Raw genomic sequence first — 27,886 nt, 5'->3', positions numbered from 1 at the left:
TCTACACATATTACACCCATTACACATAAAAAAACGTATTTTCTTACATACTAAGACTGGATGGTTCATCCAATGTGTAAAGGCATGAATTGCCCCTATACCCCAGTGACAATATGCCATGCAGATGGTTTTGGTTTTACCCGCGGTGAACGGAATTTCATTTGTGGCGGTCAAAACACTGAAAAATTACGTGTAATAAATCTATAGGCAATATGTTCATTCCAAAACAGTGACCGTGTTACTGTGGATAACCACAGACCCCGCAGTCAACACTTTTAACTAGAGCCAGTTGCTAGAATACAAAAATATGTTATCCGCCCCAAAATGCGATGGGTTCTTCCCCGGCCCACGCCCCGTCCCTCCCCCCAAGTTTGGTGCAAATCGGTCCAGTACTTTTTTGCGCGATCCCGCTCACAATCACGAGGACACGGGCGAAAACGTAACTTCCTTGGCGTAGGTAATGACAGCTACTTGGCCATGTTTAAGGAACCATCACGGTCATGTCAAAAGTAGGTTTAAAAGAAACCACTGAGGACCACAGAGGATGAGGTCCGCAAGAGCCTCGTACAAAACGTCATATTATCTCCACCGTTGTGCCCAACGATCAGTCACGATTCCTATGGCCGCCGGAGGGCTTCGTTGTAAACAAACCTCACTTTTTGGCGTTTGATTCTCGCGGGGACAGTCCCTCGGGATGTGCGTTGTCATCGTTTTGCACAGGACCCACTCTCCCACTCATAAACTCCTGAATGTAGATGTTGTTTTGTGAAGTTAATCATATCAATTTCTGATTTTCCTTCGAAATTGATTTCTGTGGTTCCACCGTGGAAAAGGAAGCTGGCTACAGATCCACCATGTGTCACGTCATGCGCTTCTCTAGATGGGGCTTAAGTTCCTCTGTTGGTTTGTTATGATTCTCATATGGAAAATGATTACAGCAGTGCAGCTTCACTTTGTGTGTCGTTTCGGCACCAGATGGTCGGAAAATGTGGATTGTTTGATAACTGCTTTGGAGCCTCAAATCCTGAGCTCCAGCATCTGAACAGACCAGGACTAGATTATAGCAGCTAGCGGCCCAGCTGGCCTTCCTTGTGCACGTGTTTACTGTGTGTGTGTGTGTGTTACGTTATGAACTAGGTCGAGTCATTAGATAAAACAAAAAATCACAAGCGAGGACAGAGCTATTGATTTCACACTTTTGTGTGTGTGTTGGTGTGTGTTGGGGGGGGGGGTTCTACATGCCCTCCCAGCTGACGATGCGACTCAGTCAACATCGTTAGCATTTAGACGACTGCTCCACACGGCATACTGAACAAAGATTTAGACAGAGTCAAATCATTTTTCAATCACTCAGGATTCACTTCTTGGGTCACTGATCATCTTTGAGAACTATTCAAACTTTTTGTTTCACCCCCGTCTCTTCGCGGTGAGACTTGAAACTTCAAACAAAACAAGTACACAAAATTCCCTTTACGTCCTGGGCTTGTCGTTTGTCCAGTATTAAATTCCAGTTTGGAGCCATGTGATTTAAAAAAAAAAAAAAAAAAAAAAAAAATCCTGAATAAGTAAGTCTTTAAAATTAATTAATCATTGTAAAAAAAATTTCTTCACCAGTGGACTTAGAAGAAAGGAACCCCCAGATGAACTACTACTACCTACTGAGAATACGATATAAAATCAATTAACTACTTAAGCCCTTTAAACCCTCATTTTAGTCCCTTGTGACTGGGGTATCGCTGATTTCACACTGGAGAAGCTTGAACCTGCTATTTATTATTTGATACTGTAAATTACTAAAATGATTGAATATTAAATTTGTTGTCACTCTTCCTTTGGTTAAATAGGCTCTAGTTTAAACGTTTCAGTTCAACATAGACAATGTATCGCCTGTTGCAAACGTATTAGTGGCGGCAATGAATGTGCAGGAACTTGGTGCGACCGCAGTCAAGGTAGCCCAACTGTTTCCAACAGAAATCAGACTAGAGTACCACTGAGACCCAAAATGAGGCTCTGGCCAGACCAGAGTCCTGGTGAAAAGGGGCTGGAAGGGTCTCACTGTTCCACCGAGATCCAGTGAAGATCCAATCACCCGAACCGGTTCTGGAGGTGATCAGACACACGTCAGGCGGAGGGACGCAAACAGAAAAAAACCGAAGAGCAAAGCAGCTGCGACGGCATAATTTGGGGTGGGAGGGGTGGGGGTGCTTCAGGTTGATGTTCTCACTGAAATCTCTCTGAACTTTGTGATCTTACTGACCAGCCACTGTAGTCCAAACGAGAGAAGATCTAAGTTGATAAAAATGTAGATTTACCCATTTGAGTGGCCTTTAGTTATTCAGAGCAATAAACTTAAAGGGGCAAAATGGACGTATTTCAGTCTAAAAGATTCAAAAGAGAATACCAAGCAGAATATCAACAGCATGACCTCATGTCAAGGGGGGGGCACAGAGTGCATTTCCTTGTTTCTTGGAAATGGTTGGACACACCCGAACTTTCCGGTAACATGCTGCCCCCTATTTTTTTGTAGTATGATTTCGACAGTCCGCCAGTTCTTACCAATTGCTCCTTTAAGGAGGCCATTTTTGTTTAGGGCATACTGTCAGTATTCTCCTACAAAGACACTAGAATTGAATATGAGTCAAAGACAAGACAGTAAAGGTATCGGGTCTCTATCGCGGAAACTTAATAGAATCTTCAGTATTATTAGTGCATTGATAGATGCCCATGAGTAGTTCCACATTAAACATAGAAATCAGCAGCCTAAATAAAAAAAAAAATAAAGAAAGGAAAAAGGCTTAGGTGAAATTAAGCAAGACAGCACATTTAATGAATAATCTGATACGGGATGTACAGTTACTAGAGAGAGAGGACGCAACGATGTGCATTTTAGCAGAAGAGAAACCTAAATTCAGTGTTTAGGGCAGAGATGCATCTCAGCATCGGGTAAACTGTGCATGTAATCCAGTAAAATCCAGCAAAGGACACGATCTGAATACAAAATCATGGTGGAGCTAGATCACTGTGTCATCCGGAGAGCTGGTACAGGGGAGGAGACAGACTTCAGCACCGCCGAAGTATCCCTTAAGCTTCCGGATTGATTGTGAAAATGAGGCGCTGAAGCGATGGACTGAGACTGGGAACAGATCAGATTTGGCCCCGTCCCCGCTGCTCTGGGGACGAGAGCAGGACCCTTTTCTAGATTTATCATCTCCTAATCGTCCGCGAAGCTCTCCACACCAGCCAGTCCGTCCCAGTTACGACAGTAAGGGGCAAATGAGGGTAAAACCTCGGGTTCTGGTGTGCAGAGCGAGACCGGTAGCGACCTGGTAGCGTCGTAGACGAATGCTGGACCGTGCACTTCTACAACACAAAAGTCAGGTCCACAGATTTATGCTACGTCTTTAGAGCTGGAGATTAGGAACGAGAACCCCCCTCTGTTCTCCAAGAGTTCAGATAAATCCGGAACCTTTATCGGTTTACCGTTCTTCAACTCTTCAAATTCCGGTATTTATACTGCTCCCAGCTCCGGTTAAAAGGTCCAGTTTTGGCACCGGAACAGCTGAAACTACACCAGCCACAAGGTTTATAGCCAGATTTTAAAGGCACTTGAGCAGGGAGGAAAACCAAGACCGGGCTGTTACACCATCCGTGGCACTGAGGTTGAACCAGACCCAAAATTACTGAGCATTCGTATTCACATTTGTGAATTCCGCCCTGGTTAGGGGGAAAGTTTACATAGACCTAGAATATAAACAAGAGCATAATCATTTCAAACACGGACGTTTACAGAAACGATAGTAAAAGGAGCCAGATTGATGCAGATTGGATCAATGGATCAATATGCACTTTTTTTTTTACATGCAGTGAGCCTAATCCAAGTCTCAGACGCAGGACCGCTTCATTCCCGTGGCACCGTAGACCCAAACTGCTCTGCCGAAACTTGCACACGAACGCCTCTGTCATCGCGCAGCTACACGGCACCACGGGCTGTGGCCCAGTTCGATATTAATGCATCGCGTGCGGCCTGCTGATCTCAGACGACTTGTCAGACAGGCACGTTTTGTCAGCGTACGGAAGAGAAGTCCTGTGCAGCTTTTAGAAATGGGAACAACAACAACAACAACAACAAAAGCTCTGCAGCAACTCTGATGTTGCTCTTTTATTTCAGTGGGAGATCACTGATATTCCCAAAACACAATGGTTTGTGTTGCTTTGAGGTGACTTTGAAAAAACATACTATGTACGTGTTATTGCAGGGTGGTTCTGGTCTCCGGGGCTTGAGAAACTGCGCGCAGCACCAGGAGGGGAGCCTCACCCAGGAACCCACTCCGCCCGAACCCTCGGGCTCTCGAGTCCGGACCGAGTCCGCACTGAGGGCCCCGCGTACCGTCTCTCGTCACAGGCACGGTCGCAACGCGAAAGCGGCCGAGAGGCGGGTTCGGGTCCGTCCCCTGAGAGCTGGAACCCGGAGCTACTTGTGCTGAGGTGCGGGCGGCGGGAGTGGGCCGCCAGATGGCGCCGTCTGACGCGTGATGTGCGCCCGTGTGTGTGGCCGCGCGACGTCTGCAAACTCCCTCTCCCTTAATTTACGAGATCATGGCATCTGTTCAAATCACGGGCAGATTAATTTCGGTCGGTCGGCGGCATCTATGCAAATAGCAGCAACACGACGCGGGGGCCGGGGGAGATGGAAAGATCGGTGGTCCGGACGGTCAAAGTTAATCTACCGGGCCAGATATTCTAATCATCAAGAGATTTAACGAGCTGGGACTTAATTAAAAGTGCGTAGGTTTCAGAAGAGTCGGGTCGCTAAACCCCGAGCCCGGACAAATCCCTTTGAGATCATTTGCCACCAAATCATCGGAAACTTAAGGGGGAGGTGGGGGGGCTGGGATCAGCGAGAGACGATTTCATACCGCAAATGTCACGAACGACGTGAAGATCACCGGACCCCGCGGTCCCCGAAGCGCAGCCCAATTCCGTCCCGTGAACTGCGGGGAACGGAACGCCAAACTCCACTAGAAATCCTCCTGAGTGTGGGCTTCACAGTCGGTTAGACTTACGTTTCTCTCCGTTCGGCACGTGAGATGCATCGAGATGCGCCACTCCGCGAAAAATAGAACCTCAACTTCGTCAACTTCGGTGGGACAAAAAAAAAGAAAGAAAGAAAGAGGCGAGTTCATTTCAAATGTTCACGTTCTATCGAAGCAAATGCGTGCGTATATATGCGTCCTGAAATGCCGGAAATGTGCTGGGAAATCAGTGTTTTACAACTTATTGGAGCCCTCCGGTTGCCGATAACGCGCGAGACGCCGAAATTCGCAGGTTTCTGCACATTGAGAACGGGGACGGACGGCACGAAGCCGACTCACAGATCCCGGCTGCCCCGCTGGGACGTCTCCTCTCCGTGATCTCAGCCAAAGTCCCTGGTACTTTTCTTGTCTTTATAGCCCACATCAAGCTGACGCAGACGGAGAGATGCTGAGTTATGGCGAGCTCCTGTATCGCCGGAGCCAACTGACGCCCCATGCATGCCCCCCCCTCCTCGCCCCCCCACCCAGTCTGCCAGCCTGCTGCTGTCTGGCTTATCAGCGCTGCTGCTGATGCTGCTGGATGCTGCACGGTGGCGCAGCATCCAGATCCAGCTGAGGATCTGAGGATGGAAGCGTGAGGACGGCGGGTGGTGTTGGAGTGCAGCGGTCGCAGGGAATAAACCAGAGGAACCCCCCCCCCCCAGAACCCAGTCCGGATGTTCGTTCGATCCGTTTGCTCTAACCCGGCTGAGACAAAACCGCCGCCCGCCAGCCCAGCGGACCGTGGAGTCGCGTGGAATAGGATTTCGCGGAGGCGCGTCTCCCCGGATCAGGTGCGCCTGCGTTTTTCTTGACTCACCTGGGGTGATGATTTCTGCTCATGTGTCACCGTGAGCCGCAGCGCGCAGGTCGGACTGTGGATTTTAGTCCCAAAGTTTGGATCCTCCTCTCTGGTTTCACGTTTATTTTATTTCGTTTTTATCCATTTGTTTATTTATGTCTTTGAAAATGAGATGGCAGTTGTAGACTGGAGATGTGCACGCCTTGTCCGGCACACCAGCCCGTGCTGAATGGATGCTGTCGGCGTCGCCGCGGCTGTTCTGGCAGGTGAGTGTGTGTGTGTGTGTGTGTGTGTGCGTGTACATTCCCACCGTGGATCCCCGCCGTGCTGACAGATCGCCGTGTGTCGGGGTCTCGCTCACGTGAAGATCGCCCCTCGGTCCGTTCGCGGGGAAACTTTGTGACTGGGACGCGGCGGAGGATGAGGGCAGCGCGCCTCGTCTGGCTTCCCTGCGGACGCGGAGCTCAGTGAACGTCCCCCCCCCCGGCATAAAAACCTCGAATTTTTTTTTTTTTATCGTTTGTGGATGGGTTAGTGATTCGGTGTTTGAAGGATTACCGGAGAATGTGTGTCCAAACTTTGGATTCCTGCCCAGGCTGGAGGGGAGAGAGGCAGACACCCCAATCCCTGCCTGGGACGACAGGTGCTCCGTGTGGACAGGTAGGTTATACCGTGAGTGGACTTTGTATGGCATCTCTTCGGTACTCGCGGACTCGTTTCACCCTGGAAAAATAAATAAATACACACAAGAAAATCCCCCATAACATCTGAAAAATCCTAATGGCTTTTGCAAGAACGACAGCTGGGCCACTAAAAGGCAAATCCTGCCCATTGCGTCCGTCTCCAATGCTGTGCGCTGCTCCAAACTCCATTCAGAAATCCTGCGGTTTAGTGCTGCGTTGCTTATCGAACACGACCTTTCTCCCATAAGTCTCCAGCCGACCCCCCCCCCTGTCATTGGGAAAACGCTATTTTCAACCGGTCGCCTCGTACCTCGGTCGCGCTGATTGAAATGTTAAACCCCCCGGGCAGCGTGACCCGTTCGAGAAAAGTTCCCGCTTTTTGCGGAAACAAAGCGCCGCACGGTCAGCGCCGAATCTACACCGTTCAAACCCGCGATTTCTGAAATGTATCCAGTCGTGTCACATCAGGTAAATGTCCCCGCCGAGAGGAAAACAAACGTTTAATTTCCCAAACTGTCAATGGCAAAGTTTCGAGGGGGTTGCTCGTCTGCTCACTGCATCTGAATCTCTCGAACTCTTAAGGGAGTTTGGCGACGACCGACGATCCGCAGGCTGCTGGAGCCTGATGTCATTGTGTCAGCGATGTCGACGCCAGCACCGGTTCAAGACACGCTCGCTCCTCGTTGAACTGTCTAAAACAGGAGCATCGTTTTACAGACGACGGCGTGAACGCCGAGGTGCAGCCGTAACTAGATGCACGTGCTTTATCCGACTTTTTTATTTTATTTTAATTTATTTTTTTGGACCCTCACTAAACTGAAGCTGATCCAATCTGACCAGACAGTCTGGCATGAGAGGAGCCATAACCTTAATCAGCTTCACAGTTCAACGCTGTTACACTGGTTTTCCATTAGAATAGCTTTCACTTTAAACGTGTGGCAGTAATAAAGTTGGTACATAAAATTGCTTCTGTTTTAGACAAGTAACTAACTGCTAAATGAATTCATGTGTGAATTTAGATTTTATTTATTATATTTTTTTTAAATTTCATTTTCTTTATTTTTTTTTTTAGTGACTCCAGATCCCAAAATGCCGAGCTGTGGATAGAGGGGCTGCCCTGTGGGTCAAGCTGACCTGAGTCTACCTCCCTACTCCCCCTCTCCTCATTTCCTTGTTCCCCCTTTTCTCCCTTTATTAATATTCCTCATCTTCAACCCTCCGTCCTCCCGTTACTCGTTCTTCTTCTCTCCCTGTCTCTTATTCCATCCTCTTTTTCAAATCCCCCCTCCTTTCCCCTCCTTTCCTCCTCTACCCTCCATCACTATCTGCCCCCCCCCTTACTTCCTTCTCCTCTTGTTGTCCTTGCTCCCTCCTATCCTCTCCTCTTTCCCTCATTCTCTTCGCCTCCCCCCAAATCCCTCCACCTCCTCCTCTCCCCCCCCCCCCACAGCACACATGCAGGCCAAGAAGCGGTACCTGCTCGTGTCTGTGGGGGCCGGTCTTCTCTTCCTCGTCTATCTGTGGGGTCTGCAAATCGGGGAGTTCCAGCAGCAGCCGTACCAATATCGCCAGTACCCCCAGTACCCCCAGTACCACCAGTATCGCCAGGAACACCAGTACCCCCACCAGAATCAGGACGTGCACCAGCCCCAGCCCCTGCCCCAGCGAAGTCCGTCCAGACCGCCCAGGCACTGGCCGGAGCCGACCGAGCTGCTGGAGCCGTACCTGGAGGGGGGAGAGCAGGAGGTAGACTGTGTCAATTTAAAGGCAAAGAAACAGTGGAGAATCTTGTCACCTGCTTCTTTAGCCGGACCGAAAAAAAAAAAGGAAGCCCAGTGGCTCATTCAGAAGCAGTTGTGGAAGGAGTTTTCCAGAATATAAGAGTACTCGATTACAGGTCAAAGTCCGTCATTCAAAAATGGACCTATATTAGAGTAAATACGAGAGTAGTCATGAAGCAGTAGGCCCCGTTCTCAGTGCTGTTTTAAATGGTCGAAAGAGGACTATACATTTTCATACTATACAGCAGCGCAAGTAGATCAGTTCTTTAAAATGCGTGTTTTTAAAAGTGGTTTAAAAGATGAATCGTGAGTTTGTAGCTAGATTTGAAACTTTAGGGCACAAGAGGATTAATTAGGTGGTTGAACAGGTAGGAAATAAGAGAAGAAAAAAAACTGCCATGTTTCTGCCACGCGAATTATTTTTTATTTTTTTCGCACTTTTCTCTGGTCTTTGCTTTTATATTGTGAAATGATAGTTTGACCTCGTCAGGCCTCTGAAACAGCCGGAGAAAGGGGCATCTACGGTTGCGAACCGCTCAGAACTCCTTAACAAGCGAGCAGACAGAGAAAAAAACAGCCCCTCGCTTAAATAAAATGCAAGGGGTTGTGTTGGTAGGCGTCTGTTTATTCAGGTACCAGTGAGACAATGAGGTACGATCCACCAAGTCCCGGGTGAGGGACGGCTCCCTGAGTTTCAAGGCCTACGAGACGACCAAACACCACAAGATAAAATCGTTTGCTGAAGCCCCTCGTCAGCAGCCCCCGCTTTTTTGGCTTTTTGTGAGTCGGTGTATCTGAGAGAGAGATCTGAGGCCCCCCCCCCCTCCCGGCCAGGGGTTGGCCAGCGGTTGGCCAGCGGACGTAGCTGTGCCGTCGCCATCAGTCTCCTCATCTAGGAAGGTTATGGGAATTGCTGTAGCTCAGTCATGCGACAAATCAGTGAAAAACCAAGCTGCTAATTATGGAGAAGCAGATTACCCATCTACCTATTACTGACAGTGTGGGAAAAAAAAAAAAGAAACCGTCACCATTCAGAAATCCAGTCAGGTGCCATCAGTGCCTTTAGTAGAAGAATGTAGTGGACTCATTCATTTATCTCCTGGATAAAGTTTTGGAATCGGTTTTGGTTTTCCCAGCTGTTCACTGTGCTGTATTGTACATATAAACTTTGAGTGTAGAAGCAACGCTGATAGATTTGAGTTTTGCTGTATTTTGGGTGGTGATAACACGCGTGTCTCTGTGTACGCAGGAGGACAGCCCCCAGCTCCATCACCAGCACACCTCCCCTCGTGAGCGACGGGCCATCCGCGACAACATCTACAAGAACAAGCGCTGCCGCATGGAAACCTGCTTCGACTTTGCTCGCTGCCAGTCGGGCTTCAGGGTTTACATCTACCCTCCGCAGAGGGGGGACGAGATCTCGGAGACCTACCAGAAGATCCTGTCATCCATCGAAAAGTCTCGCTTCCACACCACGGACCCTTCGAGGGCCTGTCTCTTTATTCTGGCAGTGGACACGCTGGACCGGGACCAGCTCTCTGCTCAGTACGTGCAGAACGCGAGGTCCCGCATCCAGAGCCTGCCGACGTGGAACGACGGCAGGAACCACCTCATCTTCAACCTCTACTCTGGCACCTGGCCGGACTACACAGATGATCTCAGTTTTGAGGTGGGCCAGGCCATGCTGGCCAAGGCCAGTGCTGACGTGGCCAACTTCCGACCAAACTTTGATATCTCCATCCCTCTGTTCTCCAGGGATCACCCGCTGAAAGGAGGGGGGATAGGTTATCTGACACTGAATGACGCGCCACCTTCCAGGAAGTACCTGCTGGTTTTCAAAGGAAAGCGGTACCTGACTGGCATAGGGTCTGAGACGAGGAACGCTCTGTATCACATCCACAACGGGGACGATATTGTCCTGCTTACCACGTGTAAACATGGCAAAGACTGGGAGAAACACAAGGACTCTCGCTGTGAGAGGGATAACGAAGAATACTCAAGGTAAGCCGCACTTTTCGATCTCTCTGCCTTGTTTTGTCTCCACCTGAGAAGAGCATCAATCGTTTAACAAGAGATTTTCGTCTGTCGGCGCGGTCCAAGTTTTAAGAAGTCTCACTCCTTCGGCGAAGAAGTCGCTGACTTTTTTTTCCCCAGTGGTTTTCTGTCACCGCGGAGCTGCTTGTTACTGGTTTTCTGTCCCGGGAAGAGAACAGAAAAGCCTCCGTTTAGCAGACATTGGCACTGTGGCAGTTATCTCATTATCAGGTGTTGCTGTTGGTTTATTCCAAATGCAGCGTGTTTGCGCATCATTATGGCTCCTCACAAGTGCCTCTTGTGTGCAGTGTGTGTGCAGTGTAGTTTATCTTTACAAATTTGTTTTGTTTTTTTTTTTTTGGCTGAAAACTCTCCTGCTCGAAAGTGTCGGGGAGTGTAGCTGCTGTGCGGGAGGCACCTGTTCTTTATCTGAGTGAAACAGGTTTGATGCTTTCTTGTACATTTTTTCACTACTGTGAGGGAAGCTGTGCTTCGCTGTTGCGGTGCTCTTGAGACAAAATGCTCAGAACGTGCCAGTGTGTGTTTGTGTTGTTGTGTGCGTAGTATACTGTATGTGTGTGAGCGAGAGAGAGAGAGAGAGAGAGAGAGAGAGAGAGGAGCAGGGGAGCAGGGAGGCATCGACTGTTGAGCGAAGGAAAGTTTTGTCAGCTCAGCAGTTGGTTGAGAGAAAAGTGATCTGAGCCGAGAAGAGTTCACCATTTGAAAATTTTAGCAAGCACTGACAGCCGAAAGAAGGGAAACGGGAAATGGGAACAACATTCTCAACTTCTCTCACTTTTTCCTTGATATGTTACCCCGAGCGTGGCATATTTTTTTTGGGCATAGAAATTGCAGAGGCCCAAAAAGGAAAACCATTTTGGGTCCAGAAACCGGCTAAGTGCTGCCGAGCCGCACCTGAAATTTTACATCGAAGACCTGCATCCAGCGTAGTCTGCAACTATTGGGACAGCGACACATTTTTCATTGTTTTGGCTCCCTGTCGAACACACTATCAGTGAAGTGAAACAACGAGTGTGAGGTTAAACTGCTCTCGGCTTCAACTTGAGGGTGTTCTCATCCATATCGAGGGACCAGCGTCATACTCATAGCCGTTTTCATACACGGTCCTCCGATTTTAGGCCACTGCAGCAGGGAGACGAACCCAAACAAACAGACAAGGCGACAAAAGGGCTTTTTAGGGCAAAAGAGTTCAATGGAAACTTCACTAACCCCAATCTGACAGATATTTTCCACATGATAAAGAACAGACTGAAGGCAAAAAGTCCCAAAACGGGCAAGAAGTGAAGATGGCTGGATGGGTCTAAATTTGAAGACCAAATTAGATACAACGCGTGGGATTAATTGCTTCAATGCCAGCGTGCAATGTGATTTAATGATCAGTGCTACCTGCCGACCAGGAAAATCCTCACATATGTCATCCTGTGATCAACTTAGCACCTCTGCTCTTTTTCCCCTTACAGTTCATTTTATATTTACTGTAGTAAGTGTAATAATTTCCTCTTTCACTAGCGGGCGGCACGCTGTGGCTTCAGGCTTCTCTGATACAAAAACTCCGCGAGAAACTCTTCAGTCCCTAGCTGCGCATGATTTGCAACCAGCGATGCGGAAATATGACTTGGTTAAAACGTATTTTAATGTGGTGCAAAAAAATCATTTTGGTCATCTTAAATCGCAGGGCCATGTGTAGGAAGGGCCATATTTTCCCGTACTGTTCATCCGATGTGGAGGTAAACGCCCTCAAATAAAAGCTAAAAAAGCAGCCCCGCAGTCATTGTTTCACTTCAAATCCAATGTTGTGGAGTACAAAGCTGACACGGCCAAAAAACAACGTGTTGTTGTCCTACTACTGCCTGTATTTCTGAAAGCACTGTCATCACTGGTACATAATTTTGTACATCCTTGCTACAATGGCTAATACCAGGACTCTATCAGATGCGGTTCACATTCAGAGAGTACACGTCTCCACAATCCGCAGAATAAAATTCTCCAGTGTTTATGCAACTTTTTGTCCTAAAAGTAACAGTGACAAAAAAATGGTATGCGGAAATGGTATGTGTGATCAGTTAGGGACTGCCTCTGTTGCTGTATGCTCTGAGATCCACATTTGCCTTGAATGGTCTTTTCAGTTACTGCATGTTAGGACATTCTTGGCTTCTTTTCTGCAGATGTGTGGTGCGATAGGAGGGTTGCTGCTATTGATGTGAGTCCGACGACAACAAAGCAGAACATTATGGCAGAAACAGCAACGTCGGAAAATCCTTTTCTTTAACTGCGAATCGTATATTAACAGCGTGTCGCAGGAAAATGTTTTTCCTTGATGAATGTGTTTGGTAAAACTTTTGGTTTTATGGGAAGAAAAAGAAGAAAATCAAAGGGGTTTTAGTTTCAGTTAGGTTACATAATTCATGTAAAAGGTGTTATTGTGCAGAGCTGAAAAAAAAACAACAAAAAAAAACAGAACATCCACCAGTGTGTACGCTGCCTGCTGCATAAAACACAAGGGGTGAAAGTGCTTAAGAGGCTCCTTCGCTAAATAAATAGAGCATTAGTCCACCGTCTGTCTCAGTCTGACATCGTCTGATATTCGGTACCAAAATCAGAGAGCTCATTTAAACAGCGCAACTCAGTTTAACTCTCAGTAGTGCTTTAATTTCTCATTTCTATCTTCTCTCTCATACTCATTTGTCATTGATTGAATCAGCTTTTTTTTAACAACTTATTTCAGGGGACTTTGAAGGTTGCAGACTGTCTCACTTTTTTTAGAAAAATGGTTTCTGGAGCTGATCAACTATTTACAAAATAAATACATAAAAAAAAAAAAAAAAAGCAGCAGCAATGGTTTGATGGTCAGTTATTAAACTGAAATTTGTTCAGTTTGTGAACTTTGCTGTGCTGGAAATGGAGAGACAAACCAGAAGGGACTGTCGGGTTTTAGGGTCCCCAACAGGCAGGGGATGATTGATATTTAAATGTCTCCAATTGCCGGAAAGCCACAGGTTTGATAGTTAAGGTGGGATTAATTAGGATTAGGTGAGTTTTGGTCCTTTTATTAAAAAAAAGATTATTGAAACTTATCCAGACTAAATGCTTAATACAAAAAAGACTTTTTTCCCGCAGCATATGCAGACATTTTCATCCTGTCAGTCGGTAAGAAGCACATTCTGAAATAAAGTGCAGTAAATACAGCATTTAACAAGTGAATATGACGCCAGCCAAAAGCTGCGTGGCTTTGCAACCCCCCGAATCCCATGGGTACACGTATTCTTTGGTAGTGCTCGTACCAAAACAGATAAGGACATCCATCATTAATGGAATGGAGCTCCACGTCTGACGTCCAGGAGTGAACTTTTTTAAAGAGTGAAGACTACACCGTCTGAAATAGAGTAACTGAATGGCTGATTGATTAATCCATTTCGCAGCTTCGTCTTTGTCTCGACTGGGAGACGCCCCTCATCAGTGCCCGTATACAGCCATTGTCAGCGTTGGGTAATGCGTTACAGTGATGCGATTCATTTTAGTAACAAATAAAGTAAGGGGTAACAATTCGAAATCCGATATTTTCATTACAGTTACTAATCCCAGTAACGCTCTGTGTCTTCGACGGTTCGGGGGGTCGGCTTTTTCGCTCTCCTAACCAGGGGATCGATGGAGGCGCTGGGTGGTCTATGAGTGCTCAGTCGACACACCGGTCCAGCATATGCCGGAGAGGATCTGGGGCTGGGGATGCAGAAATAATAATACAAAATATGTGACGTGTGGGTGAGGAGGATTGGGAGTTGTACGGAGTAACACAAGTAAAGTAACAAGTAATGTAATTCATGTTGTTTCCCTCTAACCTAATTAGTGAAGTAAATTGTTTGCTGAACCTGCGTGACTCTGGGGTGCACGCGTCACCACGGGTCTTGCGGGATAATCAGATAGTAGATGACTGTGTTTTGTCTCTGCGATCTTTTGTGGCTAAGCGAGCCTCCTCGCCTGTTCCGGTGTTGTACACACAGCACATCGATTCAGGCGTCACCCAGCGCAAGTCGAGGGGGGTCCTTCTGCGAGGCTCCCTGATGGGAACAGAAAACCGACGAGGATCTTGAAGCCTCGGGGTGGTCGATAATTGCCCTCCAATTGAATTAAGCTGTGAATGAAGGGGATAGATAGAGATCTCACCTCCCACTGAGCGGCGCCGGAATGAGCTCCGGCTGTTTTACTGTACATAGATAACAGCCGGCTAAACCAATTAGAGCCTCGCTGTTCAGAAGTGTCTCCCCAAAGAATGTTTGATATCGGAGGCTGGGGGCTCAATTTACAGAGTGGCAGATAAAATGCCTAATTCAGATCTCTGTCACGTCGAGAGGGGCTGTCATGGTCAAAAGGGAGAAGGGAAGAAGAAAGACGAGTGCGGATGATGGTCAAATGTGATGAAAGCTGTCGTGCTGACTGTACAGTAAATCCATAAACATTTCCCTTCATCTTTCCTCTCCTAATTGACCCTCGTCTCTTCTTTTGTCTCTGTAGGACCTTCAAGCTATTTCAGCTCCTTCTTTCCTCTTTTCTCATTCTTTCCTTCCTTGCTTCAGCTCGCTGAAACGGATGGCCTTTTAATACCACAGGATGTGATTTTTTTGATAAGGAATAAAATATAGCTAGGGTTTCTATAACTGACAACAAAGCTTTTGATGTATTTTTATGATTTCACAAAGAAAGTGTGTGAATTGGATACACTTTTCTCAAGGCAATTGAAGCAAATGAAACAGACTTCTTGCTATTTCATATAAACAGTCCATAAGAAAACAGCATTGTGTAAACTGTTACTGTTCTTCATTGTCCACTATTACACCATATTAGTTCCAACCTTTCAGTCGTGTTACCACCAGTTTAGCACATAACACCACTGGTCTTTCCATCAGCCCATATTACGAGAGCAAGTAACACCCCAATGATTTATTTACAGATTTTACATATATATGTGTGTATATGTGTATGTATGTATATGTCTATGCATATGTCTATATGTGTATATATATGTATACATGTATGTATATATATATATATTTGTATGTGTATATATGTAAATGTGTATAAACGTGTGTATATCACCCCCCTAACATGGGGGTGTGTCTTCCTCAATCTCGGGTCCTCTACCAGAGGCCTGGGAGCTTGAGGGTTCTGCGCAGTATCTTAGATATTCCTAGGACTGCTCTCCTATCTTAGCTGTTCCTTCTGGACAGAAGGTCTGTACCCGGAATCTGCTGGAGCCATTCTCCCAGTTTGTGGGTCACAGCCCCCAGTGCTCCAGTTACCACTGTTGCCTTTACTCCCCACATCTTTTCTAGCTCCTCTTTCAGCCCTTGCTATTTTTCGATCTTCTCGTGTTCCTTCTTCTTGATGTCGCTGTCCATCACTACTGCCTTCTTCTGTTGTTTGTCGATCAACACAATGTCCCGGTGCCGGGTGTCCAGCTTAGTCATGATAGTCATTCTTAGGTCAGTTGCCCTTGTGTTAAGGTCGTAAGGGCTTGTTGGGGCTTGTTGGGAAGGATGATGATATCTCCCTTCTGACCTGTCGTCCTGGCCCCTTGCAGTAGCATGTTCGTCGTACCTCATCAATCTCTAGTTGTGATAGCAGTTGCCATTTGCAGATGTTGGTTCTTTGTCAGCTTAGATGTTGGGTTTCAAAGCATCCATATATCCCACTATCTCTGCATGTAGCCCCTCTCATCGGGGTTACTTGTATAGTAGCATTCCAACAGATCCCTATTCTCCGCCCTGCTCCATCAATGTCTTGTTCCAGTAGCCCATTTCTCATCAGGGTGTCCTGGTTCCCCAACACTGACACTGACGCGGACCTTGATGACCCTGGCGACGTCCGAGCCGGTGTGACTCTCGAATTTGCAGTTTCACTCATACTGAGGTAGGCCAGCAGCATCAAGGACCTTGCCTAAGGGTCCACGCTGGACATTGAGTTGCCCCGCCCCGGCCGGGATTCGAACCCTCCTGCGCCAAAGTCAGCAGTGTTAACCATTGAGCTATCCAGCTGCATATATATATATATATATATATATATATATATTTATATATATATATATATGGCTTCTATGTTAAGCAAACAGTTGTCTGGTATTGGTAGCCAGTGGTTGCACCGAGGGCAGGGGTTATACTGTGTGATCAGACCTGTTAGATCTTGTGAGGACTCAGCTGGCAGCACCGTTTTGGACCAAATGTAGACCTTTTGCTGAAGTCATGGGTAGGCCAGAGAGGAGAGCATTACAGTAGTTGATTCTGGATGTTACTGAAGCATGGTCACGGATTTCAGTGCCTGAATTGGGCTGCAGTTTTGGCTGAGTTACGTAGGTGAAAGAAAGCAGGTCTTGTAATAGACCTGATGTGAGTGAGAGAGGGATCAAAAACTATTCCAAAAATTCTTGGCTGTATGGAAAAACTGTGAACATCTGAAAAATAAAGCCTGAGGATATCTATCGTTTGTGTTGATAGGTAAATCAAACTTAATCTACACCTTCCAGCCAGGCAGAATTGAAAATTCTCATTGGTCATGGTGTGAGTGTTTGTCCACTAGATAAATCAGTGTGTTCTACCTACCATTGGGATTTAATTTAATAACTTGTTTTTTTTCCTGGCATGAGGTGTATCTGGCAGCTAGCCTATACTTTTCTGAACTCAGTTTTCTTGCTACTGTACCGCACGTTGGTGCGACTCATGTTTACGTAATCTCACTGCTTTCGGATGTATAATCGCCGTTCTTGAATTTGTCGTCCAATACTGAAGCCTCGAAGGCTCCTACCTCTTCTATCTTCTTCACTGGAATTGAGTCAAGGTTGCCACATAGCAGCTGTGCACCTACATGCATGGTGAGGGCAGAGGAAAACAAAAAATATTGAGGTGTGGAGCTTAAATGAAATGCTTAGTCTGGAAGCTAGAATAAGAGAATCAAAAGAAAACAAAGAAAAAATGTACACACACCAGCAGCTGTGTTGTGTTGCTTTGTGTCACCTTTACATACAACAATACATAACTGAAGCACAAACTGGATGCACCACACAGAACTCAAGGTCTGGGAGGAGACTATGATACAGTTCCTGCTTTTCTGGAGCACTGGCTCGTATCAATGCTGGGAAATAGGACAGTGGTGCATTCTGACACACTGAGGTGCGTCGCCCTCGTTGTATCAATAAGACATAATGTACAAAAGAAACACAACTTCTCCGAAGGGTCACGATGGACAGGTGTTTCACGCTGGAGTCTTGCATTGTCATTATTCAACGGATATGTTTGCATCATTGATCGTTTCGTAATGAGCACGTAAAGACACTGAATGAATTAGTTATAATGTGCTCTTTCCGTTCAGCATTTCTAATTTGATGCGTCCCAGTACACACAAAAATACTCAGATGGGAGCACAGCTGCCGTCACATCTGTGAATGTTTGGCATCTGCAGCATTCAGTATGTATGACGGGAGAAGAGGGTCTGACTGTATTAATTTAATTGTCAGCTGTGGTCATATGGGTGGCCAGCGCTGCCAGTGTGTAGTAGAGTAAGCGTGGCGCATGTATGTGCGTCTGTGTGTGCGTATGTGCTTGAGTTTCTTTTCTTTATTTATTTTTTTGTGATTTCTTCCCGGCCTTGTTGTGAGACGTTCTATTAAAGCACATCAAAAGTCAATGTCCTCTTTCCTTGGTGGCGCTTATCTCCCTCGCTCCCCTTCCTCCCCACTTCCCCCTCATCTCTCTCGCTCTTCTCCTCCTCCTCTCCTCCCTCTTCCATCCTCTCCTATTCTCCCCCTTCTTTCCCTTATCTGTCCTCGTCCTCATTCTTCTCCCTCGTCCTCTTTTTACTCCCCTCTTCCCCCCTCGCCTGCCGAGCTAAACTAAACTGTGGAAAAGGTTTTACTGCTGTCTAAGTGCATCTTTGATGCGAGTCATGATAAATAGGAGGAATAACAGCAGAGTCTGCCAGTTTCAGAGAGAAAAATTCGGGCCTTTGAAAGAACTTTGATGTGTGATCGATTTTAAGAGCCAATTACAGAAAGAAAAAGCCAAGCTTTACCAGCCCGTTTGTAAAAAAATAAAATAAAATAAATACAGTTTTAAAAAGTGGAAGAAAAGGAAATTAACTGCCTTAGTGCACATTTACTGATGTCTACTTAATGAATATACCAAATACTGCATTAACCTTGAGGATATGAATGTATCTGCATCGAAAACACGGTTATGAAACAAACCAGAACCTGTGTTTCTCTGCTCTCTCTGGTTTAATGTTTAAAGTGTATTGCGCTTGTAACCACAGCCAACGGTGATGGCACAGCGTACTGACACACCCTGGAGTACACTTCTACATCACAATCAAGTTAAAGTATGATTTTTTTAGCTGCTGCTAAGTTGCTCTTTATGGTACTTTAATACACTTTAAGGACATAGATGTGGTTAACTTGACTAAAGCCCTTTTTAGCAGAAAACAAACGACAAATGGTATCCATTTCTTATTTCTTCATTACTTAGAACAATTAGAGTGGTGGAGCTGTTTTGTGTGTGTGTGTGTGTGTGTGTGTGTGTGTGTGTGTGTGTGCGCGTGTTTTAGTGCCTGCAGATTTCTCAGCCAGCAGACGACAGCAGCTGAACTCAGCAATACATCGAAGGTCTCTGCCAAGGCTGGTTGGAGGGTAAAAAGAAGCTCCATTGATCAGGTTTGACTTGACCACCGCAGCCAGTCAGCAGATGAATGGAGGTTAATGGTCATGCATGGCGTGTGAAAGCCAAACATAGATTGGCATTTAGCGCAGCGGTGCCTTGGCATTTGTTTTAGCTGACCCTCCGTCAGTCTTAATGGGAGGAAGAAGTTAATGTATCAGGGGCCGAGGAGTCACTGTGAAGATCGCAAACTGACACAGCGTGTGTTCTCCAACATTTGTCAAATTAACTGAATTAACTTTATGCCTCTGCTCGCAAAATAGCCCAGAATGAATGGGATTGGTAATTCGATACGTCCCAAACTACTTTATGTTAAGGCTGCAAATCTCGTGAAGCTGCCCACATCGATTTTGTAGCGATAAAGTTAACTTTGAAGCGCAAGATGTTATGTTCTGGTCAGAGCGGCAACATCTTTTCAGTGCTACATAGGTGTAATCTCTAAGCAGCAGGTGTAGTTTGCTCAGTTGCCATGGAGCCGTCGATGATCACACTTTCCTCTCCTCTGAGCACTTTTAGGACCTCTCCTCCCAGGTTTGCACACGAGTTGAGCTCGGAGAACAACAAGCCCCCCCTCCCCCCGAAATTCTCCTCTCAGGCCTCTTCTGTAACTCTGCTTTATGTTTGCTCTTCGTATCAGAAAAAAAGACTCCAATTTTGAGTCACTTCTCCCCAGGAAACGGTGAGTGCCCATTCCCCAGGAACACAATTCAGCTAAGTAATTTTTTTTCTTCCTTCTCCGCTGCCGTCTCATTTCCGCCTCTCTGCCCACCTCACTCTAATTTCCTCGTTGTCGTTTGCTGTTTCCCCCCCCTCCCATCCTATCGTTAGTCAAGAACTGATGATCAGTTGAGTTGAAGTAAAGGTGTGCGGGTCGTTCCAGGACGTTCGCCTTCCATCCCTGCCGAGAGCGACAGCGAGAGGACGGAAATAGAGAGGAGCGAAACAGTGGAAACACCGTGTGGCAGGATGGATTGCAGTGTGAATCCATCATGTTTCACGTGAACTGCTCTTTAGCTCCTACAAGAGGGATAAAGAGAGAGATTTCTGGAAGAGAGAAACAGGGAAGGGTCGTTCCTGTATGACTTTTTTTGTTTGCTACACGTCAACGTGAATAATTCTCGCTCCTGAGCTGAGAGAAACGCTCCAAAAAGGGGAGAGGCGGTAGTTTTCTTTATCGGGGCGTTTCTCAGACATTTCCAGCCATAGATCCTCAAACACGCATTGATTTACGGTAGAGGTATGAACCTTTTCGTGGGGACCCATATAGAGCGGTTAAGTTGTAGTTGATTTAGTGTTGAATAGCACTTCCAGCGATCTCTCCTCTGATGTATCGCTCCGCACTCTCCAGACCATCGTATGGTAAGACATGCCCCCATTTCTGACTGGAGGGGAAGCATCGGACTGGACACTTTGCAGTGTAAAAGAGTAGGGTACCACTTTCTAAAAGCACCTTTTATAGAGGCTTTAGAGGTTGTAACTAATGTCTTTGTTACTGGTTGATAAATCTTGTAAACCTTCTAATGCCTTGTGGATCATTTACTGGATCAATTTTTTGGGCACGACAGACAGTTTGACCGCTTATTTCCAGAAAAGACGACCTGAACCAAAACTCAACAATTCCTTACTGTTAATAACGGCAGAGATTGTGATTTACTGGAAAGTGAGATGTGGGAACTACATAGTGATATGGAAAGTGACTCTTTCTCATACGTTAGACTTGTGCTGTATGAAGACACATTATCTGCACGTATATTAGAATGTATGTATGTAGGATATGTGCATAATAGGATGTAAGTTTGCCATGTTAATGACTGGTTGTAATATCCCAAGACTCTTTTGTTGTTATACTGGTCCACATGTAAAGTCTTTTGTCATGTGATTTCTTTTTATTGTGTGTGTGTGTGTGTGTGTGTGTGTGTGTTTGCGGTTGTACTTCAATTTTTTATTGTACATACTTACATACATTAGAGATGCATTAGCAATTAGTATTAAAACTACTTTGTTGTATTAGTCCCAAAAGTAGTCACAGTCACGCTGTAGTTTTATCAGTATGCGTCTATTTCATATGCATGGACGCCAGTTAATGTACAGTATAGGCTCCACGGTGAAAATGACCGAGCACGTACGCCTGAACAGCATGATCAGTGGTTAGGATCCGGTTTTGCTCTGGACTGGTGCAGGGAAGAGAAACTAAACTTGTTTTCTTGTTGATGACTAAGGAGCTGATCAAAGCTGATAAATTGGCAGATAAACCGCAGCGATTAAAGCAGATTAAAGTTTTTTGTTGGGCGTTAAAGTGGAGTGAAGCAACATGGACAGCTCTTGTTAGGTTGTTGTTATCTCAACTGTATCACGTCGGGGGACCAATTTGGGACTTGTCTGGAGACAACGTGTCAATTATTGGCTCTATTTTCGCTGCATCTGCATTGGCTAACCTGCGGCTGTGTTGTCATTGCGGAGAAGTCGAGGGTTAGTTAGGTGTGGTGTTAAGCGTGAGTTGGTTGTTGTTAAGGTCAGAGCGAGATGGTCGAGAATCAATGTAAGTCAAGTAAATGTCTGTGAAAGGGTTTTTGTGTGTGTGTGTGTGTGTGTGTGTGTGTGTGTGTGTGTGTGTGTGTGTGTAGCTGGCTGAACACAGAGGTGTAAGACAAACACACATCAGATCTCCGGATTTAAGATAAAACTGTGAAATTAGTCGTCTGTAAAAATGTGTACAAGTGTGTGAGTTTACACAATGTCTGACACCTTGTGCACTATAACTTGCCCCTGTGTATACTGTCAGTTTTTATTAGCCTAGGTGCGCGCACACGGACACGCACACGCACACACACACACACACACACACACACACACACACACACACACAAAAGATACATTCCTGCAGGCGTAACCAGTGAGAGTTGGGAGTCTCTTTGCAATTAATTTGTTTTTAGCAGCTACTTTTATTCTGTTTCTCTCTGAGTTGAGCTCTAGCACGTTGCAGGGAGTTTTACTGCAGGCGATGTTGTCAAAGCGCAAAACGCTAAATGGCTACAAGCTCCAGACGCTCTGCTCAGCTGACCTCTAATCCTCCTGTAGAGGACAGCATTGCAATTCCTCACAAGGAATCATTATTATTATTATCATGATTATTATTATTATTATTATTATTATTATTAATTTCCATACATTTACCACAGTACTTGGTCATTCAGTGTTTTTCTTTCCAGAAAACGAAAGCGGACTTATTTCCTGTTGCATTTCTAATTTTTTAAGGAATTCCAGGCACAGGAACTACAAAGAACATTTGAATAAGATGATTTTTTTCTTTTTTTTTTAAAGAAAAAAGGTTAAACATATCTCAGTTGGCAGATATGTTTCTGCTTATTATGCCCACAATATTTGCCTGAAGTTCCCTTATAAGTAGAATAATTGCACCTTCAACTCCCTTTTTTATTTTATGCTGTGTCTGTTAATTTTCCGTATATTTTATGTCTGGCTTTTGCTGCCTTTCTTAATGTAATACATGTGTTAACACACTCACGCACACACACACACACACACACACACACACACACACACACACACACACACACACACACACACACACACAAATAATGGCAACATGGGATCTGCTTAACTAAAACAACGTAGCTTTTAATCCAGGAGAATCTAAGCGTTGCGTTCGGGGTTTAGCAGTAAAACGCCACATGCGGCTGATTCTTGTTAAAGCTATAAATATAAACTATAAACATAATTTCTATAAGTATAAAGTATGTTTAAACACACGCACACGCATGTGCGCACGCACACGCGCACACACACACACACACACAGCACCTTGTGCTTTAGGGAGACGACTGTTTAATAGTTTCAGTATCGCAGCCATAAGCTCTTCTCACTCCATAACTCTGTCAGCAGGGATTTACAGCTCATTGGCTCTCATTATGAAAATGTGATATTGCACTTGAAACCCTCCGGCTATTCTTGGCCTATGGACTTCTGCAGTGTCATGGTTTAGAGGCGGAGGGATACGGGGAAACTCAGCCGGCAGCCTCCTCGTGGAGACGCCCGCGTTAGTTTGACGTGGGCTGCATTTTCCAGCTGCCCCACCTTTTCAGGCCGTCAAACATGTTGACTTCAGAACGTACGTAATCAACACTAGTAATAATATGATCAATATATATAATACTCATCCTATTGTTATGTAGTCGTATGAGGACAGGCTCTGTAGGGATGAAAAACGGGACGCATTTCCCGATCACCGGTAAAAGCAGGCGGAGTCTCAGGCCTGTGTGTAAACAACGCATACGCTGGTGGGTAGGACTGATAGGGTCGACCAGCAGAGTGTCCCTGCAAAGTGTGTGTGTTTGTGTGTGTTAATATGATCAGAATAGATTTCGTCTTATCCGCTTCGCTCCTCAGGTAGATAGAGCCAGATAGCTGCTGCTTATCGTACGCTTACACACTCAACAACCCAGCAGTCTGGGTCCTTTTCATTTCCTCTTCCTCATCTCCTCACCCCCCTTCTTCTCACCTTGCTGCCTTTTCACTCCTTTCCTCTCCTCTCCTTCTTTCATCTGTATCCTCCGTTCCCTTCTTATTTTTATCTTCCCTCCTCCTCATTCCTCGTCTCCTCACTGTGTTTCTTCACCTCTTTCCTTTTTTCTCATAATTTCCTTACCTTCTTCTTCCTTTCCTTTCCTTTTCTTTCCTTTCCTTTTATCATCCATCTTTTCTTCTCCTTACGCTCACTCTCTTTTTTTTCTCGATCTTCTCTTCTCTTCTTGTCTCTCCTCTACTCTGTCCTACTTTCTCCTCATTTACTTTCTTCCTCTCTTGTCCCCTCCTCTCTTCTGATTCATATTGTCTCCATTTCTCCCTTTTCCTTCTTTCCGCTCTACTCTCCTTCATTCCTCCACTCTCATCTTCTCCCCTCATTCCTCCTTTCTTTCCTTTTCCTTCTTTTCCTATCATTATTCCACTTTTGTTTCTCTGTCTCCTCATTTCATTTCTCTCCTCATTGATCCTCTCATCCTCACCTTGTTTCCTTTCTGTTAATTTTCTCTCCTTTCCTCTCCTTTTCCTACCTTCTTCTTTCATCCTTTTCTTCCCTTTCTTTTCCTTTCCTCTCACATCCTTATTTCCTTTCTTGTCATTCCTAATTTCCTCTTGTGGTTTCCACTTCCTCTCCTCCTTTCTTTCTTTCTTTCTTTTTTTTATACTTTAAATATACACCGATCAGCCACTACATTAAAACCAGTAAATGGTTTTAATGTTGTGGCTGATCGGTGTGTGTGTGTGTGTGTGTGTGTGTGTGTGTGTCTGGGTATGTGTGTGTGTGCTTGTGTGTGTGTCCATCCTTAGAGTTTGATGTGCCTGAGGCAAGAGCTGCCTACACACACACACACACACAAATCACACGGAGCCATAAATATAGAGCAGAAATAGCCTCAGGGTTGGTGAGGTGAAAATGGTACGAAGCCCTTTGACTCCTGATGGCAGAATTGCAACAGACCATTTCTAGTCTGTCTGGTCTTTTATATGTGATATAAGTGCAGTTGTGTGTGTCCAAATAACTCACAATGACCTTTTTAAAATATTATAGTATATATAAATACGTGTCGTGTATATGTGGATTTTTGTAGCTGTTACCTATAAATTTCAATGCTACAGTGGCCCAGTTTCTTTTTTTGTGTGTTATGGCTGATTTTTTTTTTTTTTTTTTTAAATTCCTTTTTCTTAACATTGGAGAACAAGGACATAAAAGCATTTTAAAATATACAGAGAAAGCAAACTGTAATGAAATTCCTACAAATATTCTCATTGAAACAGTAACCAAATGTGCAAAAAATCTCTCTCATAGACCTTTTGTATGATTACATTGAAAACCTACAAATGCTATAAGTAACTTATTTTTGTATCACCAACATATCAATCACCTTTTAATTTGATACGGCAAACCTGTTAATAAACAGTTGCTTATTTAAACATCCATCAGTTATGGAGCAAAGTTAGATTCTGGGTCCTTTTGTCAGTAGGTTCATCACTTCAAGTTACACCTCTCAGATTGTCACGTCGATTTCACGTTGTCATTTGATACATTATTATCATAAAAATATCGATTTTTAGCTCTCGATACTGAGTGCGATTCAATACTTTAACCACGTGTCCAGCTGCGTACTAAAGACGCAACCCTGAAAAATGGAAAGTGAGATAAGATGGAGTCAAGTTCAGTTCAGTTTTGTGCCAGTATACATTGTAAAAGCATATACATACATATGAGCAGAATATGTGCAATGGCACGCCTCACTTTTCAAGAGGTTGTTGAACTTCACACAACGGGATGTAGCGATTGAGCTTTTTGGCCCCGATCCCAATCTGAAGCCTTTAATATTCGGAATCTGCCGATACCGGTCCTTAGGATCCGCTTGGGACATCCCTACTAACTACTGAAGGCTCTCGTTCAAAACTATTCAGCTGATATGGAGGTTAAGGTGGACAAAACACAGTAGGAAAGGGACGGCTTTTGATCGGGTTCATTTTAGCCGATACCGATCCCTTAAAATATTCCCACATACGCCTTGATACCAATCCATCGGATTGTCTCAGGACAGTCAGCGCTTGTAATAAAGTTCATCATGTCCAGTTCCCACGTTCCTGACATTATAAGGTACGAGAATAGCAAGTTAAGTAAAGACACTTAGAGTCATAATGGAGAGAAGAGAGAATATTAATAAATGTACAGAATAAAAGAAAAAACAACAACAGCCCAATATTAATTTATTTGCATCAAAGTTTATTGTACAATCTGTTTGAGTTTAGGTCGATCTGTTCTGGACACTGACCCATAAAAGTAAAGTATTCCTGTCAGTGGCTGTGCTGCTCTGTTGGCAGATCCAGCTTGTTCTAATAATTGAACTGTGTTACTTTTTAATGGAGCCATATGCTGTTCCCGCTGACTGTGGCACACTCAGACCGAGTGTGTGCTGTTTGACACCTCGTCAAGAGTTTGGATATTTTGTGTCTGTGGCTAATTCGCAGTCTGAAGTTCTGCAGCTCAACTTTTATTTCCCTCTCGCTTCTCTCTCCGCCTTCTTACTCTTCACAGAAAATAAAGAAGAGTAAAGAAAGAAGGGGGAAGGAAAAAAAAAAAATGCCTACAGAATATAGGAGACATTCACAGTTCACTGAGGCATGACCGAGAGATAAAACAAATAAATGAGACTAATGAGCATCAGTGTGCCACTTTATCTTCTAGTTTTTGTTGTAACTATATCAATAATAGACTTTTTCTTAGGACTCCTAAAATGCTCTGAACACAACCAGGTGTCTATATAAAACGCTGCCATTGCTTCACTTGTTCTCCGAAATTTTGTCTATTTATAAAATTAAAAAATTATATATATATATATATATATATATATATATATATATTTTATTTATTTATTTTTTTTTTTTTGTTGCAACAAATGTTGACAGACGCAGTTTCCATTTAATTCTAAAAAGAATTCTATGATGTGTAATAGGTGATTTTCCACGAAAGGAGCTTTGCGATACATAAACAGTAACCAACGTATAGCCATTGTCATTGGTTCCACTTTTGTTGTCTGTCCACTTTGGGTGTGGGATCCTGGAGGTTAATTTCGGGACTGCTCGGGAGGTGGTACAAAGTTCCTGGTGCTCTCGAAAGGCAGAGCCTAGAACCAAAGCTTTTCAGGTTCTTAAAGCTCAGAAGTTGAGGTATGGGAATCTCCAGATTACAGGTCCTGAAGTTCCTATATAGTGGAGAAGGCCCTCAAGAACCTTTTAAAACTTTATAACGAGCATCCAACCCGCTCCAACCATCTTTTGCAGTAAACTAAAGAAAACATAAGTTTGCCGCTGGCTCCCCAACCTTCTCCAAACTTCTGCCAGGAGTGGAAAGTTTACCAGAAGCTTTGCACAAATCCTTTCCCCACAAATCTCTCCGTGAAAACATGTCAGTGAAAACTTGTGGCATCCTTTGTTGTAAACTTCTGGCATTTGTTTTGAAAGCAAACATGTGAATCTCAGTCTTCTCTCTGTTCACCGAGCCCCGTGTCTGTGATGTGATGACAGCAGTTTGTCTTTCTACTAACTTCTGTTTTTAGTCGTGACCTGCTTTGTGTGTGCTTGCCTGTGCATCTGAGTGTGTGTGTGTGTGTGTGTGTTTGTGCGCGCGCGTGCGGGCATGCGCGCACGCCATCACCGCTGTCTCCTGTGACCCAGTCTGCTATCTGCTGACAGCTTCCTTGTTGTTTTGTTTATTTCACGTCGCCAAGTATTTGTTCCATATGCATATGCATGAGCAAACGCACGCACGCCTGGCACACTAACACACACACTTTCACATTCCTTTGAGCCCGATTGCCTGCCGATTGGAAACTCAGACACACTCTCAGAAGTGAGCGTTCAAAGTCGTTCCCGTTTGTAAACGCTGAAGGCGAATTGGCCGCGGCTGCTTCTCAGACGCTCCGTGTCAAAGCTGTTGGAGGGCTGGAGAATAAGAAAGCAGTTTAATCAAAAGTCTAATCTCCATTCTTATTACCTCTTACTTCTCTTTCTGTGTGTGTGTGTGTGTGTGTGTGTGTGTGTGTGTGTGTGTGTGTGTGTGTTTCAGACGGCCTTCAGGAGTGCTCCACTCCTGTCACAACTGCACTGTCACACACTTACATTAGTTGGCTTTCCTTTCTATTGAATACTTAAAATGTATTTCCAGTGTATGTTCCTTATTATTATTGCTCTCGGTATTTTAGTTTGGTTTGTCTTAATACGCTTCAAGTGTTGTCTACTTTCA

General features: G+C 44.9%; 1 protein-coding gene across 2 annotated transcripts in view; it reads left to right on the top strand.

The window, feature by feature from the left end:
• The first annotated feature begins 8,012 nt into the window (after positions 1-8,012).
• The window catches only part of LOC120788958 (exostosin-1), a 225,365-nt gene continuing 205,491 nt past the window's right edge, over positions 8,013-27,886 (top strand). Inside the window, exons 1-3 of one of the 2 annotated variants that reach the window (XM_040125286.1) lie at positions 8,013-8,155; positions 8,246-8,303; positions 9,588-10,339. In XM_040125286.1, coding sequence (XP_039981220.1) covers positions 8,013-8,155; positions 8,246-8,303; positions 9,588-10,339 — 953 coding nt within the window. Of the gene's footprint in view, positions 8,304-9,587; positions 10,340-27,886 lie in introns of both variants that reach the window. The other variant, XM_040125285.1, reaches the window with a different exon arrangement.

The sequence above is a fragment of the Xiphias gladius genome, chromosome 4 (genome assembly GCF_016859285.1).
Source record: "Xiphias gladius isolate SHS-SW01 ecotype Sanya breed wild chromosome 4, ASM1685928v1, whole genome shotgun sequence".
Lineage (NCBI taxonomy): Eukaryota > Metazoa > Chordata > Actinopteri > Istiophoriformes > Xiphiidae > Xiphias > Xiphias gladius.
Note: the sequence above shows the minus strand (reverse complement) of the source record. Positions and strands in the feature narration are given on the sequence as shown.